The sequence below is a fragment of the Hetaerina americana genome, unplaced genomic scaffold (genome assembly GCF_022747635.1).
Source record: "Hetaerina americana unplaced genomic scaffold, ioHetAmer1.1.p SCAF_7, whole genome shotgun sequence".
NCBI classification, from domain to species: domain Eukaryota; kingdom Metazoa; phylum Arthropoda; class Insecta; order Odonata; family Calopterygidae; genus Hetaerina; species Hetaerina americana.
This window is the reverse complement of record NW_027287316.1, coordinates 44,903,668-44,916,695: the sequence shown is the minus strand read 5'-3', so window position 1 is coordinate 44,916,695 and position 13,028 is coordinate 44,903,668. Positions and strand designations below refer to the sequence as shown.

General features: G+C 35.0%; 1 protein-coding gene across 1 annotated transcript; it reads left to right on the top strand.

The window, feature by feature from the left end:
• The first annotated feature begins 192 nt into the window (after nt 1-192).
• LOC139696717 (2-hydroxyacyl-CoA lyase 1-like) lies at nt 193-13,024 on the top strand. The gene is made up of 12 exons (XM_071595555.1): nt 193-461; nt 546-772; nt 931-1,112; nt 1,259-1,435; nt 2,879-3,120; nt 4,417-4,602; nt 7,523-7,598; nt 10,011-10,100; nt 10,428-10,575; nt 11,888-11,998; nt 12,593-12,716; nt 12,853-13,024. The coding sequence occupies exons 1-12, from the start codon at nt 408-410 to the stop codon at nt 12,946-12,948; spliced, it is 1,713 nt and encodes a 570-aa protein (XP_071451656.1). The 5' UTR covers nt 193-407; the 3' UTR covers nt 12,949-13,024.
• Nucleotides 13,025-13,028: the final 4 nt, after the last annotated feature.

Here is a 13,028-nt window from a genome sequence, read left to right as displayed (position 1 = left end):
ATAAACAAATAATACGGTAAAAAAGTCATTCATCGTCAATGTTTGTATTCATCGATCGGTTATTATGTAGTTTTGTATCAACCAATGTCAATCCGATTAATTTGGATAATAGAATGATGGTCGGCGTGCATTGCGGAATAAACAGAAATATCCTCAAGAAACGTGTTGAAATGAAAATATACATTTGACAACATCGCATTTATTTCGAAACGAAAATTGAGCTTATCGTCAAAACCTGCTTATCATGTTTAATCGTATTCAAGAATAGGTTGCTTTCAAATTCCTCTCGACTGATGTTGTCAGTTGTGCCGGCAACTCGGGAACAACTCTGAACTGAATGAGTGGCAAATTTACGGCGTCGTAATTGTTTTTGAGAAGACCGGAACTTTGTCAGCGTCAGTGCCATAATGTCAGAAGAAGTTGACGGAAATCTAATCCTGGCCGAAGCCTTGAAAGACCAAGTAATTCTTGAAATTGAAGTTGGTTGACTATAATAGCATCTGTGCTTGATATGAATCATGACATTGGTAAATTTTGTTTTATAGGGGGTTGAATATGTTTTTGGAATAGTTGGCATTCCAGTTATAGAGCTGAGTGTAGCAATTCAGCAAGTCGGAATAAAATATATAGGAATGAGAAATGAACAGGCAGCTTGTTACGCAGCTCAAGCCATTGGTTACCTTACAAGGCGGCCTGGTGTTTGCTTGGTCGTTTCAGGTCCGGGGCTGCTGCATGTAATCGGAGGAATGGCTAATGCTCAAGTAAACTGTTGGTAATATACCTTTATTCCTTGAAAACTTCTTGCCATGTGTGACTGAAGAAGCATCAAGTGCTTTCAGCTGCTGTGCACCACATGGATTTTCAATGATCAATGTTGATCATATTTTTCTTTTTTCTCGGAATTTCGAATCGTCGATATTCAATCATAAGGCCTTTGTTAGTCATTGGAGGTTCATGTCCTCAAGATCATGAGGCTATTGGTGGCTTTCAGGAATACCCACAAGTGGAAGCTTGCAGGCTGTACTGCAAATACACTGCACGCCCACCTAGCCCAAAGCTCATACCTTTGCATGTTGAAAAAGCGATTAGGTTGGCAACTTATGGGAGACCTGGTATGTTAACATAAATGATTAAAAGGGAGTAGTTTCAGATTTCAAAGCAATATACTTTGGCATTTTATAATTAAACCAATGGTGATCATTTCGATAGGTTTAAAACAAATTCCATCTTGAAGTATTATTTTTCCACTTTCATAAAGGTGCATGCTACTTGGACTTCCCCGGGAACATATTGACACAGAATGTAAATAGAGGCGATGTTTTTAAATATTCGTTTGTAGCTTCCCCGCCTATTTGTCATCCAAATCCAGATGATATTCTTCGGGTAGCAGCATTGATTATGAAAGCTGAACGGCCTCTGGTAATAGTCGGCAAAGGTGATTTAATGTTCGAATTTATTTTCCTCTAAAAATAGCGTTTACAATGAGCACAAAGTTAATTATTAAATAATGTTTTATGATTGTAAATATGAAATCAAACTTATAGATACATTTCTTATAGCTGTTAAGTCAATAATTTTTTCCTCATCTTGTTACTAGTAATATGGATAATGTACAAACTTTCAGCTATTCTTGGTAGGGCACTAATTTAAGGAAAGTTTCACCCAGTCAAAATGAAGGCATTAGAACATTCAACATGGGACTCATGTGCGATATCTCAATTCGTAGTTAATAACTGTATTCCCTTATGGTTTTGACTGGAGTATATAATTCAGTATATTTTAAAAGTATTTCCAAATATTGATCTAGTAGCCAGGATATGAACTTAAGTATTTTTTAAAAATTAAACCCATGCCTCCTAAAGGTACTTTTTATGAGGCTTTCTTGAAATGGTCAGTAACCTCTGGAGAAACATGTTTCGCTCTTGAAAAATTTAGACCATGAATGCGCCTTTCGAATATTACTTATCTAGTCAATGAGAAGACATTTCAATACTTGAATATATATATTTGAATTCATTGACTGCTACCTTCCTGCCTGGAAGTAAAATTTGTGTCCTCAAATCACATCTCCATGGGGAAAGTGTATGAAGATGCTGTGCGAGAGACAAAAAGATAGTCAATTTAAAAAATCCTGTCATGATGATTGAAAAACACATGGATAATTTTCCACCTTTATTTATTGGATTACTTGAGCATGAAAGTATTTCAATAAAAAATGTGGAAGATCGAAAAAATTGGAACCATACAATTATTTTATTTTTACATCACAATCAAAAATATAACTTTCAATTACCATGGGTGCATTCCAAAAAAAGCACAGATCCTACACTTGAATACAGTCCTATCTTGAAAAAAAGAATATTCATATATAAGGAAAGAGATGGGCTACCAGCAAATCCTGAAGAATTATTTAAAATGGACATATTTTATCCTATAATTTGCAAAGCACTGGTCACTTGAGTCAAATTAAAATCAAAGTTTAAATGACCCATGGTCATTTTTGGAGAATTCCTGAAAAATAATTTACAAAATAATACCAGATAAGTCCATGTTTGAAAAAGCTTGTTTGGATTTACAAATAAGTCACATGGATCAAAGAAAAGTGACATTTTTACCATTGAATTGGTTGAGGAACTTCCAAGTGTAGACCCGTTATCTAAAGACTGATCCAGGAGAACCATTAATGATTCTACAACTTGTTGAAGAAAAGCAATGTCTAGGTTATTTGTGTAGTATGTTGAGTTCTGATTGCGGTTCTGTTTTAATTATAATCAGTGAATTAATTACAAAATACCTTTAAGCATTTATATCCGTGTAAGTAAAGATGAAATCTTGAAGTAGTTTTGTGTTATATATAGCACTTTTAATTTGTAATCAGGGGCAGCATATGCTGGTGCAGAAAATGAGATAAGAAAATTGATTGAATTCACTAATCTGCCCTTTCTACCTACCCCAATGGGTAAAGGGGTAGTGAGTGACTTGGATAAAACATGTGTAGCATCCGCAAGAACCACAGCTTTGCTTGATGCTGATGTTATTGTTTTGTTTGGAGCACGACTGAATTGGATACTTCATTTTGGGCAGCCGCCAAGGTTCAGCCCCGATGTAAAATTTATCCAGGTGAGGTTTGATTTTCAGGCTGCATAAAAATGAATTATTTGACAAAGTCCGTGCAATGGCTAATCATTTGTATGACAGCCAGCATTATTTTCTGTCAGTGGATATCTTAATGCTCGAAGAATCTGTGGATGAACAAATGTATAACCCTGATTAATATAAACATAATATACTGTGAAATATGGGGTCAAGTCTACTCTGAAGTAAGCTCAGTGATCATTGATAGAATAGGTGGTGATTTTGAGAATCTCTTTGGTGCATAAACTAGCCAAATTTTTAGAATGCTTTTAAGTTTTTTGGATGTATATCAGGCAATAAATCCATCATGGCTTAAGTGCACCCAGGTCAAAGATTTTTGTTTGTTGGCAGGATGTTCCTTGAATCTAATGAGGAGTTTGCGATTAGTTTGTTAAGTCATGTTACAAGGGTGGTCTGAAAGTTTCCGACCTCAAAAATTTCAGAAAAAATGTCTTGTATCTTTGTTAGGTCGGAAACTTTTCAGACCACTCATGTATGTAGCTAGGTGAGAGGCATTTGATTAGGTATATTCCAGATTTCTGAAGGGTAATATCTTTTGCCGAGTTAAAGGTTAATGCATTTAAAGGAGATTTTGAATCTACAATGATGTCCGAAGATAAAGGAAAAACATTTGTTTAGAGATGGATTTAGTGATAGCGTACGTACTCTCTAAGAAATTGGAGAAATGATCTTATGGGCATTAAATAATTTTTTTTAAATTTTGTTCTTAAGAGGATGTGGTGAGTAAAATCACATATATAACCTATGTTAATGGCTATTCATATGCCATTAAGTTAGGAAAAAGAGTTGGCAGTTAATAAGGAAATGGAAAGCAAACTAACAAAATCCAAAAATTTCCTAAACTTCTTGGGTTATTTAGGAAATCCTCACAATCAGACCTTTTGATTTCTTGATATTCCAGAGTTTTCATTATTTCATTGTAGCACTGCCGTGACAAACATTCTGCTATTTTGATATCACATTATGGAGGTGTAATTTTGCAGTGCTTCATTAATTCAATTATCCAGCTGGTATTTATAGGTTATAATATCTGTTTTTGGAGTTCTTTATCATCAATCATCGTTTAGTATTCAGCTGATAATTTTAATTTGAAATTTTAACTGAAAATGATATGGAACAGCTCCAGTTAATTGTTGCTTAAAAATGTGCACTAATGGAAGATAGCAAGTTTTTCTAGAAAAGTTATATGTTTTAAAATTCCAAAATGTCAGTTTAATGTGCCTAGTTTGTAACATAAATTCACTTGTTTGTATTTTTCAGGTGGATATTTGTCCAGAGGAATTCCACAACAGTACTTCTGCCGAAGTATCTCTTCTTGGAGATGTTGGTTTGGTGGCTAGAGAGTTAACCACAAAGTTTGTTCAGAAGAATTGGTGCTTTCCCGCATACTCGCCATGGTGGACTACTTTGTTGGAAAAGTGCAAAAAAAACCGAATGGTCGTTCAGGTAAACATGTATTTTGCTATAAAGGTCTACCTTTTCTTTCTGCATTCATTGGAAAAATGTGAAATGAGGTTGGGGAACAATTGTTTTTAAAATTCATTTTAAATTTTTAAGGCCACATATCTCACAAGGTTATAAATAATATAAGAACCAGAAATTTATTCATACAATCAGATGAATTATGAAAGTAGCTTTAACACTGAAAAATATGAAGTATAATTTCTCACTTAGGAATGCATCCTGTATTTGTGCTTACTTTTTTGCAAAGTTTTCACTTTTTAATTTCTTTAAACGTTTAAAAATTAATATTAAACAAATTGAAAAAATAACATGTAACTTAGTCTGTCAAGAGATATGTTGTCATTTTAAGTGATATTGGAATTAACTGCTTCTGCTGGAACAGTAAAAGCGTAACATTTTGCAAGTTCAGATTTCCAAACTGAAAGAGAAGACTCAATGATGAATGCAGGGAGAAAAAAGTAGTTGTTTGTGGAAACAAAGAATTAATTATAACTATCCCCTTTTTTAAACACCGCAGTAGACATAGGTTCAGATGGAACATTCCTTGACATTTCATTTAGGCTGTATTATGGTTCAGCATAGATTAGGAAAAGCATGATCAATACAAGGATTTTGGACCAGGGTGGACAAGTGGTAGCATGTTTGACTCTCATACCTAGGGTCACAGATTCGAGACCATAGCATGGAGAATATTTTTCTGGCTATTTTGTCGGGAAATATTTACCTTTGGTTGACTACACAAAATGACCCCAATACTGAGTGGAAACAACTCTCAGTAGAAGGCATTGATGGCGCAGATCAAGGGGATCGGTTCAGTATCAACAGCTACAGCTTCAGGCAAGAGTGAAGGTCACGGAATCGGCTGAAGTACTGCAACAGAAGGCAACAGGAAACCTCCGCATTAGTCTCCCGAGGAGATGCAGCCCTGTACTTTACCCATTTATGACATGACGGCATCCTTCCCGGTAAAATAGTCTCCCAATCAGATCTCTGGGTGGGAACTACTGGGAAGGGTACATCAGCCAGGAAAGACAGATGCAGGATGGAACATGGAATGTAAATGGAAAGCTAGAGAACGCCAAGATAGAAATGAAGAGGCTGGGTATAGACATCCTGGGAGTTAGCGAGATCAAGTGACAGGAGCAGACAACTACTGGAGTGATGAACACCAAGTATATACTTGAGAGTATGGCCGGTGTTGGCCTCATTCTGAAGAAGAATGGGGCAGAAGAGTAAAGGCAATATTGCCTTGCAGCGAGAGAATTTTGATGGTGAGGCTGGAAGGAGAGCCCACAGACACCACAATCGGGTCTTGAGTACATGCTGACATCTAGCCATACAGAAGAAGAAATAGAGGTGTACAAGCAAATGGAAGAAGTCCTCGGATAGGTTAAGGGGAAAGAAATCTCACTATAATGGGAGACTGGAATGCAGTCGTAGGAGAAGGAAAAGAAAGATGAAGCAGCAGAAATTTTGGGCTGGAAAAATGGAACGCCATAGGAGAAAGACAAGTGGAGTTCTGCAGCGATAAGAATATGGTATTAGCTAACACCCTCTTCAAACAACATCGACGAAGGAGGAACATATTGAAGATGCCAGGGGATATCACGAGATACCCAATAGACTACATACCAGTAAGAAGGAGAAACAGGAACCAGGTGAAGCAGTGCAAGAGCTACCCCGGTGCAGACATAAATAGCGATCATGACATTGTAATCATGGGGAGCCAAATTTGCTGCAAGAACATCAAGGAGACCAAACAAGAGCCAAGGTGAGACTATAAATTGCTGGTGGAAAAAGACAACAGAGAAAGATTCACCGAGGCAATTGACAGCAAACTTGGTGATGAAGGAGAAAGGAGCTCTGAAGAGAGATGGGATGAACTGAAGAGGGCAGTTGCAGAAGAGAAACTGGTGAGAAAGAGAGTCGACATGAAAAAAAACCATGGATCATGACGGAGATAAGGGAACTAATAGCAGAAAGAAGAAAATACAAGTTTGCCAAGAATGGTGATGAGGAAAGGCTCTACAAGAAGCTTAAGAACCAAGTCAACAGAGAATGCCAAAAGGCTAGGGAGAAATAGCTAAAAGGCTGCTGCGAGGAAATCAGCAAAAACATGGAGAAAGGGAATACTGACACAGAATACAAACTGCTGAAGAAGCATTTCGGAGAAAGGAAAATGAAAAGTAATTACATCAGAGATGTAAACAGGGATATACTGATAAAAAGTAAAGATGTTGGAAATAGATGGAAGCAATTACATCAGAGAACTCTACCATGGTTCAAGGCCACTGGATGAAAATCTGATGAGGGACGAGAGTGAAACGCATGATGAAAACCAGGGCCCATACATACTGAGGAGCAAATTCGATAGAGAAGTGAAAGACCTTGAGAAAAACAAAGCTCCTGGAGAATACAAAATCAAGAGAGAAATCATAAAGTCACTCTGAAACAAAACCCCAAGGATAATCTGTATGGAATAATAAAGATAGCTACAAAGACTGAAGACTTTCAAAGGAGTGTCATGATTGCGATACCAAAGAAGAGGACAGAAAAATGTGAGGAACACCAAACCTTGAGTCTTGTGTCACATGCATCAAAAATACTTACGCGAAAAATAAGCCCAGGAAGGAATGATAAAATACCAGGAAGTAAGCCAATTAGTATCAGATAGGGTGGGATGGAGGGCTGCAGTGAACCAATCTTAGGATTGAATGACCAATGGTGAATACAAACAGTTTCCCAGGAGTAGATGGGGGTTTGTATCACAATTTAATGCTCATGAGTACTTGATGCATTTATTAAAGTGAATTATTCCTCTTTTGTGCAAGTTCATATGCATTAAAATTGTTACAGTAACGTGATGATTCTGTAATTTATTTACTAAAATTTTATTTTTCAGGATTCAATAAACAATGAAAGCACACCTTTGAATTATTACACAGTTCTGCATAATATTCACAGAAGCATTCCTGAAGGTAAGTTTCAGTTTTTGTATATCCCTTTGATAGTTCGTTTATTTATGTATTCTTTTCAATATTACTTACACATCTTAGAATAAATATGTACATATGTTTACACATTGTCTGCAAGTGAATTTAGGAATATTTAGTGATTTAATAATTTGTATGTTGCCATGATTGAATATTAGTTAGGCTATTCTTTGAATCAATCAATTATTTTATTATCTGTTTTGTGCAAAATGAAAATATAATGGGTACAGAGGTACATTTTTTTTTACTTTTATGAAATGCATTTCTCTGCAGCGGAGTAAGTTCCTCTTAAAATTGGGTAGTCATGATGATTGATTTGCTAATGAGATATGTCATGAAGACTATGATTTACTTGATTGAAAATTTCGATAATGATTTTGCATATCTTTTGAAATTTTCACATCTTTCAGGATCTGATTGCCTTTTTTTCCCAAATTTCATTCCAATAAACTATCATTTAGGCTTCAAATTTATTCCTTGTGTTTCATTGTATAATTCAGCTTTTCCCAAGTGGCATGATTTTCTAGGTACCAGATTTTCATGAGAAACCACAGGTTTCACAGGGGAAGGAACTGGCCCCACCTATACTGTGATGTCTAAATTTCATGTGCCAGTTGATTTATTATTAGGTGACCTCTATCTTCAACTCTCAAATCAACATTTTGTGTTGATTACTGTGGTAATTTAATGGCTGAACATGTAAATTGGAATATTTGAGTTGGTACCAACGATGATGATGAGGAGCTGTAACTTCACATATGGCTGGCAGGATTACGTGAAATGTCACATCATACCAATGCAACATGTTTGATGTCATCATAACCTCTCTGTACTTGACTCCAAACTTCTCCTCTCTCACTAAAAGTCTACATTCTCCGGGAATGGCTGAGTGCCTCGTCTCTCGTTTGCCAGTCTTTCACTTCTGATTGAAACCTGTATTTCTCTATCTGCCAATTTCATGGCATGAGTGTTTTAGTGTTACAGCTGGCATATAATCCCCTTTTATGACGGTGAAAGATATGACTTCTAAATTCAGTCCACTTTCTGTCGTGGAAAGGGTAGGGTACGCAGAGTAGTATCCTGCTGCTTCCTTCACCTGCAGTCAGGCTAACTGGCTCTTATGGAGAATTGTTCTTTGTCAGGGAGTGGGCAGATATAGGAGTTCAAATAGTTTCAAGGCCAAACAGAAGCAAATATGCACACCTTTTTCATTTGTTAGGAGATACATTCACAAACATAAGACCTTTTTTCCTGATTAGATTAGGTTTTTTCCTTGATAAAATAAGAATTTTAATCTGTAGTAGTGGCAGCTATTCTCTCTCTATCACCCCTTCCTTTTTGTTTTATGTTTATTTTGGGTTGGTGTGTTGCAATTCCCTTGTTCTAGTTCTTATTTTCGAGCACTTCATTTTTCTGGTACATGCACCAGAAGAATAAGAATTAGCACGGGAATTTCCTTTTATTATGGTTGTGCATTACTGGTTGTTTCATATGAAAAATCTTATTCTTTGATTTTGACAATAAATTTTTTAAGGTATAATGGAATCTGTATTGTAAGATTTAAGTTGTTCCCTTGGCAAAAGAGAAAGAATATTCTTGATGCCACAAGTGTGATTACCAAAAGAAAATTTGGGAACATGATGATGCAATGAGGGTTGCTATATTATTTATAACAAATGTTTTAATTTATTTTCATTATGTTGTGGAAAACCTACCTCTTGACTTTTTGTTGGAAGTTGTCCATATTTTTTTGAATTTGTGACTTAATTAATTCAGAAAAGGTTCCAAAGCTCACTGTAGGAACAGTGAATGTTTCAATTGGCTCTCTTAAATAACTCAATGGTATGATTTACTAAGGCTTTGCAATTATTCTTTATCGTTGTACTTTTCCTAGGCATGAGTCGTATATAGAGGCAAAACATATGCCAAAAATTAATGAGGGCAAACATTACTGAAAGAAATTGATTACCTATAAAATATATATTTAAGTTGCATCATCTCTCTGTCTCATGCCCATGCCTACTTGCTAAGTGAGGTGCGCGCATGGAAGTATTGTGGCGGTAAATATGCCCCTGAAATCTCTGAAAAGTACTAAAACTTTGTCATTAAATGTATTGTAAGTTAAACTTATTTTCTTGGGTAAGTTGACAATATTCATTTAAATAATAAATGTATATGTAAGTGGTATTCAACACAATTTGTCTTGGGAAATTATAAAACAGTATTATTATACCTGTTCTTGTAATAGTTTAATGTCAGAAACCAAATTATACTGTAGTAAAATAGACCGGTAATTTACTTTCCCATAGTGCCCAGACCTTAACTTTGAGTGTATGGTGAATTGGCATCTAAATTTTTCACATCCAAGTACAACATTGAAATGCTTTTTCTTTCCAGACAGTGTCATTGTGAGTGAAGGTGCTAATACTATGGATATTGGGCGGACTATGTTACTAAACACATTGCCTAGGCATCGGCTTGATGCAGGTTAGTTTTCAATAGTTCATGTGTTAAAAATAAATTTAGCATCCATTTTACTTTGAGAATGCATCCCTAGATTACTCAAAATTAATGAAAAGCTTTTATTGGAGACTTAGCAGAATGACGGACAGTATATTCATTATTAAATTTTTGAAGTAGGTTTAACTTTTTTCCAAGGGACAAAACTTAAAGAGAGTTGTTTGGTTTTTTAAGGAAATACTATAAAAAGATAAGCATTCATCAGTAATTTATGACAAAATTAAGTTACGTCCATCGATTTAAAAATATTCCTTATGAAGCTTAATATTAAATAAAAATGACTTAATCAACCAGGAACATTCGGAACAATGGGTGTAGGACTTGGATTTGCAGTAGCTGCCAGTATGTGGTGTAGGCAAAATGCTCCAGACAAGAGAGTAATATGTGTTGAAGGTGATTCAGCGTTTGGATTCTCTGGCATGGAAATTGAAACTATGTTTAGGTAAGGTGAATTGTATCATACATTTGATTTTTTTATAGATGTTTCATTTCACATTATTTGCCCTTAAATCTGATTGATAGAAAAGATAGTTATGAAAAATATTCCACAATGAAACATCAACTAGAGGTTTGTAAAAGTAATGTCAAATCCTAAAAATGAAATTTTTAGCATATAAATTTACAAGGGTGCACATTACTATAATTAATGTTGTATATTTTTAAATAGGGTTAGTCAAAACCAGGGAATATTTTCTATTACAGATTAGTCCATGAGACAATTATATCTACTTTATCACAGTGTAATTTTCTCATGGAATGATTGGTGAAGGTAAATGTTCCCCGGACATAATTCGCCCTGTTTAAAAGTTACTTCTTTATTCTTTCAAGATGTTTTCTTATAATTAAATGCTTGGTAGTTATAGCACAGGTTTAAAAATGTACTGGAGAGCTAAAAATAGAGTCACTGTGACACTTAACAGATAAAGAAAACTTAATTTGAGTTTCTCTTCAAGTGTATCATTGAAACTGTTGTCATGACGAGTGAAATTGTAATGTTTACTAGCTAGTAGCTAACTAGCTCCCTCAGCAGTAAAGAATATGTATTTTTAGTGGTGTGTAGTCTCAGCAAAAAACTTCCTTTTCACTTATGAGCCATGCCCTGAAATGCATCAGGTAGTGCAGGAAGAGGAAATGGTGATCATCATGGGAAATAATTCATTGCTATTCATCAGCAAGAAAATTTTCATTGTACCTCCCCCGGATATATCTAAGAAGAATAAAATTAGCATTATCAGAGAAAGAATAAAACTGATCATAGCACGTTTCCACTTATCGAGTGGACAAGTGCTATGATCAGTAATTCATTATGTTTGACTTCCACCACATCACATCTGAAGCTTCTCAATTTATTATCAAAGAACTTGCTGTTTGACAATAATACCTATATCGGCAAAAGGGGAATATAAGAGTATAAAACTTCCTAGCTGGTTAACTTTTTTTGTATTGCATTATATTGAATGTATGTTTTATTATAGCAAAGAGCTAATACGTGGCACAGGTCATTATCCTAATGTTATAACTAGTCATCTCCTTAGAGATATTTTTGTGTTATTAAATATAATGCTTCGCTTTGAAGTTATGTTAAAGGTTTTAAAGAAAGTGTTAAGCTTTTAAAGTAGTGTTACAGGTAAGCAAAAATGTGTGACTGTTGTATATTCATCAATTAGTTGTGAATTTTTATCTTCAGCAATCATTATAATATGCATTAATTGTATGTGATATTAATGTACTGTTGCTTCACTTTGTAATTGCAGGTACAAATTGCCAATTATCATAATAATTGTGAATAATAATGGAATCTATGGTGGATTTACTAAGGAGGACTGGCCGAGTATACAGGAGTCTCAGGATGAATTAGCTTTGGCGTAAGTTTAATATTCTTACAACAAGAAAGGGTAGGGTATCTTAAATATAATACATATTGTTCTTCTTTAAATTAAAATGAACAAACTGGCATGTTTACTTCAGGTAATACTACTAGCTATGTATAATAACTTACTGATTTAGATATTCTTTTAAAAAGTGATAATTTTTAAAAGATTTTATTATTTGAGGTAGGTTAGGCTTATAATGGCAGCAGTTCATAGGTAGTGGATTCATCTAGTATTTGTTGACTCTTTAAGACTACTCTTAGTAACAATCAGAAAAAGAAATATCAAATTTCATCACAAGAATAAGCTAGTAGCCAACCAAACACCCTACATTGGGAGGTGTAAAAGCTGACTTGAAGAGTTAAAATAAACATGATATGGCATTTTAATTTAATTTTTAGTTGAATTTGGCAGTCTCCGTAAATGACGCGTCTTGAACACACCCAGTAATGTCAGTCGTATAACATCACTAAAAAGAATATTATCAATGTTCTAAATATGCATACACTAATTGCTATCTTTTAAACACTTCACCCCATATCAAATGCACCATTTCTCATATGTACATAAAATCTTTTAATTACTCAGGAATCCACCCACAGCTTTGTCCGTTAATACACACTATGAAGCCATGATGGGACTCTTTGGCAAAAAGGGCCACTTCTGTGAAACGATACCAGAATTGAAGGAAGCTATCAGGGCTTCTCTTTCTGTGAGTAAAATAATAATAGATGCTACACTTGTATGATAATGTTTCAAGGAGGCGGGTAAATAAGTCAAAATCTTCACCACTGAACGAGCTACATAAAACTAATTTCATTAAAAACGTTGTAATTGTTCATTTTCAGGTCCAAGATCACCCTAGCATCATAAATGTTATGATCAATCCATCAGCTGATCGAAAGCAACAGAGTTTCTCCTGGCTGACTGGCTCAAAATTATGAGTGTTGCTGACATGCACCATTCTTTGAATATAAGAAATGAATGAATTATCATTGGCTGTTAAGTTTGGTGAATTAAAAGA

What these genes read in the sequence shown, in the direction of transcription:
- LOC139696717 (XM_071595555.1), top strand. Translation starts at nt 408, where the DNA reads ATGTCAGAAGAAGTTGACGGAAATCTAATCCTGGCCGAAGCCTTGAAA. An exon ending in AATGCTCAAGTAAACTGTTG is followed by an intron (nt 773 to 930) that starts GTAATATACCTT and finishes TTCAATCATAAG; the next exon opens with GCCTTTGTTAGTCATTGGAG. An exon ending in CTATCAGGGCTTCTCTTTCT is followed by an intron (nt 12,717 to 12,852) that starts GTGAGTAAAATA and finishes GTTCATTTTCAG; the next exon opens with GTCCAAGATCACCCTAGCAT.